This window comes from Anas platyrhynchos, chromosome 6, assembly GCF_047663525.1.
Source record: "Anas platyrhynchos isolate ZD024472 breed Pekin duck chromosome 6, IASCAAS_PekinDuck_T2T, whole genome shotgun sequence".
Classification (NCBI taxonomy): domain Eukaryota; kingdom Metazoa; phylum Chordata; class Aves; order Anseriformes; family Anatidae; genus Anas; species Anas platyrhynchos.
In genome coordinates this window covers 6,395,408-6,401,957 of record NC_092592.1, presented here as the reverse complement: position 1 = coordinate 6,401,957, position 6,550 = coordinate 6,395,408, and the positions used below count along the sequence as shown (strand labels likewise).

General features: G+C 41.4%; 1 protein-coding gene across 1 annotated transcript; it reads left to right on the top strand.

Annotated features, from left to right (window-relative positions):
• The first annotated feature begins 693 nt into the window (after positions 1-693).
• LOC140002863 (uncharacterized) lies at positions 694-3,475 on the top strand. The gene has a single exon (XM_072040300.1). The coding sequence runs from the start codon at positions 694-696 to the stop codon at positions 2,863-2,865; it is 2,172 nt and encodes a 723-aa protein (XP_071896401.1). The 3' UTR covers positions 2,866-3,475.
• Positions 3,476-6,550: the final 3,075 nt, after the last annotated feature.

Genomic DNA, 6,550 nt, shown 5'->3' with positions numbered 1-6,550 from the left:
GGCATTATTGAATGAAATAATACCCCGATTCGGGATCCCAGCAACCATTTCCTCAGATAGAGGCTCGCATTTTGGTGCAAAGATTGTTCAGCGAATAAGCCAGGCTTTAGGGATAGATTGGCATCTTCACACTCCTTATAGACCACAGGCAAGTGGACAGGTAGAAAAAATGAACCATTTAATTAAACAACAAATAGCTAAAATCGGACAAGAGGCTAATTTGTCATGGCCTCAATCCCTCCCTTTAGCATTACTCAGAATTAGAGTTAAACCTAGAGTAAAAGAGAATTTGAGCCCCTTTGAAATTTTATATGGAAGGCCATATCAATTTCTATTTAGTGGGGAGGATCTAACGCAGCTGGGATCAGAATATTTATATACTTATATAACTGAACTTCAAAAACAATTAAATAAAGTACATAAATTTGTGTTAGGGACCAGAGCTAGAGGGTTGGATCAACCAATCCACCCCTTTAAGCCTGGGGACTATGTATATATAAAGACTTTTTCAGGACAACCCCTAGAGGAAAAATGGAATGGACCATATCAAGTGTTGCTGACAACTCACACTGCTATCAAGATTAGAGAACAAGCTGCTTGGATCCACTATTCCCGAGTGAAGAAGGCTCCAGGAGCTCCTTGGAAAGTAACACCAGGTGACAATGAACTGAAACTAAAGCTTAGTCGATCAAAATGAGGACATTAAGGTTGAGAGTATTTGGTAATATGGTTGGCAGAAGATTTGTTCAGAGAATTGTTTTGTTTTTATGGCTTATATTTGTAATTGTGATTCAAGAAGGTGCCTCTGTGACAATAGAGAATGGTGGGTGGCCTTGGACTGAAGCCGTAACAACAGAGGATAAGAATCTTAATGGAAGGTTATCAGTCATGGTCATCTGGCGAACAAATGTTAACTATTTATATAAACCATCAGAATGGCAAAAATTAGGGGAAGGGTGGACACACCAAAGAACCATAGGAGATGAAATTAAAATAGGGTGTCAAATGTTTAATGGAACGACTGACGAGAAAGCAACGGGGATTCTGGTTAAACCGATTTCCAAAAATGGACAACAAGAGGGTTGTATTCGCCCAGGTAAATTGGATTGCTGGTATAATTTTACATTAACAGAGAATGTAGAAATCAGCTGTTTTTGGAATAATAATAATGGCCAACAGTCCAAAGTCAATAATGGTGAGGGCCTCATGTTAAATTTTACAATATATGCGGCACTTCCTACAACAGTGAGACCCTCTACAACCCACACCCCACCTCTAATCAAACTGGAACCCAAAATTTATGAAACTGGCCCATATGTAGTAAGGAACACGGGCCAACAGCAATTGTTATTTAATCCAGAATGGTCACTCAAGCGTGTTGAGTTGCTAATACAAATCAACATCTCGGCAGTTCAACCAGCCTGTTCTCCTTTCTTAAGAACATCATTTGAACACTGGACAATATGGTCACAGAAGCAAGTGCACTTCAGGGGCAGGACACGAAGAGACTTAACTGGAATGCTAGGAACAGGGTTAGGAATTTTAAATGGAATTGATTCAGAAATATTAATGAATAAGCTAGCCACAGCAACAAGTGATTTGACAAAATTAAAACAACCCTTACAATCATCCTTATTGGCATTGGGAACTAGCCAATGGCAAGTTTCAAAGGTGTTACCGAAATGGGAAAATACAGAAGACCAAGACCACAAACTAATAATAGATGCACTTAGTATGATTCAAGATAATGTATCCTTAGCTCTTAGTTGTATGCAAGCACAGTTATGGTTGCAGGCAACGGCTGCCCTGATTATTAGGGAAGGAAGTGAAGGCATTTTTCCAGCTGAAATCCGAAAGGCAGTTTGGGACAATGCCAATGATTTTGAGAAGAAGTTCCAGTCTTGGTGGACCCTGGTGAATTTTACTTATGATCCCGTTGTTAACATGGCTACTGCCTTCGTGCTTACTATACGTAATGCTACAGTTTATGTTATACACCCAATCCTTGCACTAGGATTAAACCATGAGAAGACAGTGCTTTATCCTTCAGAGCATAGAACATGGGCACGAATGGAGAATGGGAAATGGCAGTCCGTAAATCTAGAATCATGTGTTACCCGGGAACAACAAGGATTTATTTGTGAAAGTAATACAATTGATGCTCAGGACGTATGTTTTGACACGGAGCAAGGTATCTGCCACTTTGAAATTCATCCAAATACTAGTCAAAAGACTGTGCTTGTATATGTTGGTAAAGGGTGCGTGTGTTTAAGAACTGCTTGTGATTTTGTAGAAATAGACAAGGAGAATATAACTCTCCATAGCAAAAATCATTCTAATTTTTGTATTTGTAACTTTGTTAGAATCGTCGGGTGTGATTTTCAATATTTGGCACCAGTGGTATCCCACCAGCTGATCAAGTCTAACAACACAATGTATCATAAGTTACTACCTACACCTATTGGGATGAACCTCACACTAGTGAAGCAACTAGTTAAACACCAAGACCTGATTAGAATTTTAAAAGGTATTCAGGAAAATGGAGAGAAGACTCTAATTACTGTCCATCATGATACAAAGGAAATAAGCAGAGTTTTGCAAAGAGTGAAACGAGACACAAGTCACAACTGGTGGGATACACTTTTTGGATGGTCGCCAACTGCAACTGGGATTTTGAACACACTGAGTCACCCAATTATTGTTTTATTGATATTAGTTGGTATAAGTTTAATATTGTCTTTTGTATTACTTGTTTGGAATTGGAAATTGTTACAACGAATGTCCATGTTAGCCTCCTTGACAAATGTGCATGGTCAGGTATTGAGGGGTACATATCATAATGATTGGGAAAGAAAATTTCTCTAATCACATTAGTAGTGTTAGGCTGATGCAAAAGAATTTGCATGGGAAAAGAAAAGGGGGGATTGATTAGGGAGGTATTGGGGAGGTATTGGGGAGGCAAGGACAATCCCCACACATGGACTGTATATCTCGAAACAAGACACTGAAACTCATGATAAGGAAGCGGCAGACGGACAGAGAAACAAACGTAAGGACTATAAATCTCAAAACTGGACATTGGAATTCATTATAAAGATACAACAAACGGAAGAATTGGCAACAACCAGCTCTCGCAATTAAGAAACATGCCAATTCAGCAGATTCCTGACCAAAGGTGAAAAGTACACTGTGAGGAAGACTCGGGGTCTTCCTCCCAGAGACCCCTGCCCACGTCCCAAAGACCCCTGCCCACAATTCTTGGAAGGCTCTACGCAGGCGCAAGGTGCCAAAAGGCTAATTAGCATGAGAAGCGAGGGAAGGCGGGGATAGGTAATGCATATGTATAGGTGCTTGTAGAATATTGATAGATTGATTGTATAAATTCAAGACTGCTTTTTGCTTTGGGTATGCACGATAGGTGGAGAGATCCCCCGTGCATCCAGCGCTGCAATAAAGAATATACCACTTAAAGGAATTTCGGCTTCGATCTTTGAATCAGCACGCAGAGGCCAGCATGGCAGGTAAGCGCTGGCGGCTGCTGAAGGGAAGCTGTGGCTTCGCTGTCCTTTGGGCAGTGAGACTGTACCTACCATCTTTATACCCCCTCCTGCTCCCCCTGTGGGTTGCCTGCATGTGCTATCTTTGGGAAAAGGTGGCTTCTTGTATTTTCAGTCTGCTCCATTTGAGCAAGTGTCACTCTGACACTGTCTAGTTGTGGCATATGTGACAGTTCTAATGTAAAAAATGGAAAAGAAGCTCCCAGACAGCAGTCTGGTCTCACATATGTGATGTGCAGCAATGTAAAACCTGTAGGAGGAATAGCAATGTCTCCTATGAGTCACTGTGGGCCAAATGATACACCTGCAAAAATGATTGCTTATTCAGAAGCTTGATGGAAGAGAACTTGTTTGGGTGGGGGAACCGAGTCAGACCCAAGTTCCTTCTAAGGCAAACAAGTTTTCAAGGCTTTGAGTTGTTCTGGAAATGCAGCCGTGATGGTGGCATAAGGACAGCTATAGTTCGCTGCTTTTAAGCCACTGATTGTTACCCCACTGCACAGCAAGCAGGAGCAGGGCTAGCAAGGATGCTGGAGATGCAAGATTCTGAAAAAAAAAAAAAAAAAAAAAAAGTATTACATGAAGGGCTTTTACATGTGCAAGGGTTTTTCTTTTCTGGGGGAGGAGGCAGTTGGTGGTAGTGATTGTTTTTTTTTTTTTTCTTTTTTTTTTTTTCTTGTTATAAAAATGAAGATGTCAAAAAGGTTGAGCCTGGAGCTTATCACATCATATCCTGTCAGCAAAGCTAGCCTTTATCCAAATGCAAATCTAGTTTGACGTCCTGGAGTGAAACTCTACCCAGCTGCCACAGTGGGAGCGATGCCATTAACTTGAGCAGGTCAAGGGCTCAATTCCTACTGATGATCCCTGGTGAGGCTTTGACTGCACTTCCAGACCCTTTTCTCCCTGGCTATTGCTTCTAACATGAGACTGAAGATGGTCAAGCTCAGGTAAAATTAGGGTGAAAGGCTGGGAGCAGCTGCTGTCCACCTGACCTGTCATGCTCAAACACTGTCATGTGAGTCAGGGTATCACAGAAGCAAACCTTTCCCGATATTAGTGGGCACTATCCTGTCTTCACAGTGTGCGAATATGAGATGTGGCCTCTGGTCTGTGCTAAGATGGAGGTAAAGGAGAGGGAGGAGGGGAAAAAAAAAGTACTGGCCTTTGGTTCTTAAAAAAAATATCTTTATATTTCCTTCTGTCATTATCTCAGATCTAGTTTTGACTTAATTTTGGGGCTGAAACTGGACTAGCTGCTTTTGCAGAGCACCGGATTAATGGTAACAAACAGCTGTGTAGCACTAGATGTCAGTAGTGCTTCACCAGTTTCTGGGTCAGACCTTACAGGCTTTATTTGCTGCTGGCCTTTGGCACATGGATGTGCTCTCCTTGCTGCATGTCTTAGAGAACATACACGAACAAATATGTTGTACTCCAAAAAGGCATTGTGTCTTATGGTGGTGGTGTTGGTGAATAGCCAGTTTAGGCCACCAACTTCCAAAAATGAGATGTTTTTGCCATTTCAGTAGATTATGCACGGGCTTTTTTGTTAGTGGTCAGTCTGCTTAAAAAAAAAATAAATTGCATTTGGGCTTGTAACTTGGCAAATAACACTCTTGTAGCTGCTCATTAAAACTCAGATAGCAGTTTAAAAAGTGTTTCAAACACCTGCAAAGAACCTCTTTTTAAAGAGATACCCTTTGTCTAAAAACCCTGGTTTAGCTTCATGCCTTTGTTAAACTTAAACTAGAGCCACTCTCAGCCAGATGCTTTAATGAAGTGTCCTTTTTCAAGCCTCAGGAAGGCAGGCATTGAAAGGAAGTGCCATAATTGTCTGAAGGACTTTTGCATTCACTTCACAATGCTTTAAAGCAGGACACACATTCAGGGTGATCTTAGGCCATTTCTTGGTTCATACAAAAAAAAAGACAGCTAGTGTTGTGACAGAAGCCAGATAATGCAGGTACTTCTTGCTTCTCCCTAACAAGTATTAAATGTGTTAATGTCAAATTTCTCAAATGAAATCTTTGTTATTGAAGAGTTCCTGGAGATGGTAGTTACTTCCCAGGGGAACAGTATTGTAAAGATTCAACCTGTATCAAATAGTTACGCTGTTTGGATTCCAGGATGGATTTGAAAATATTAATGTTTCATATGTTGATTCTTGTTTTCTTCTTTCGCAGTCACTGTAGCATCTTATGGCTAGAGAGTGATTAAATGTTGCCCAGTGCAGGAGATCTGGACCTCAGCTGTGCCTCTTGGACACAGTGCAGGGAGGAGAGATGTAAGTTTACGGGGAAAAAAGCTAGAAGCTGGGTATAGAAGGTGCTTGTTAAACTCGTTATATATGCCACAGCAAGCTCCATCACCGAATGAAACTTTGAAAATTGCTAATCTTTCCTGAGATGCAGAGACCAGCAAGTTTTCCAATAACCTGTGCTCCTCATGAATGTGTAGGATTTAATGAGACGGAAGCATGTTCCCTGTTGTTCTTAGTGCCAGAACCGGGGTTGTAACAGGCTATGGTTAGCTGGCGGGCTCAGGGCGAACGGCGCATGGCTTTGTCAAAGTTCAGCGAAATTGGAGGCTGCGTTATTACCACAGGGGGTTGCAGGCAGCAAAAGTTTTGGCGCAGCCCCGTGTCTTTCTGGGATTTTTTTTAATGGTGTTTCTACGTACCAGGCTTGTTTGCTCTCTGTGTAGGCTAATTTCTGTGTGTTCATTCTGGCACCTCTTATGGTCTGTGTAGAAGTGAAAAATCACTTGGATGCTTGGGATATCGTAGCCCAGAGTAGTATTATCAACTGCAGTCTCAGTTTAAAGAGTAGGTAATTCAATTAATTCAGGGATGGGTGTTGCTCATTCACGAGGTGGCTTAAGGCATCCATAGGAACCTTTTCTTAAGAGAAGAAACAGTTCACGTGAGCATGATGTGAAGTGTCTGCAGAAGACCCTTAATGGATCAATCTGCTAGGCTTTAACAACTTTAG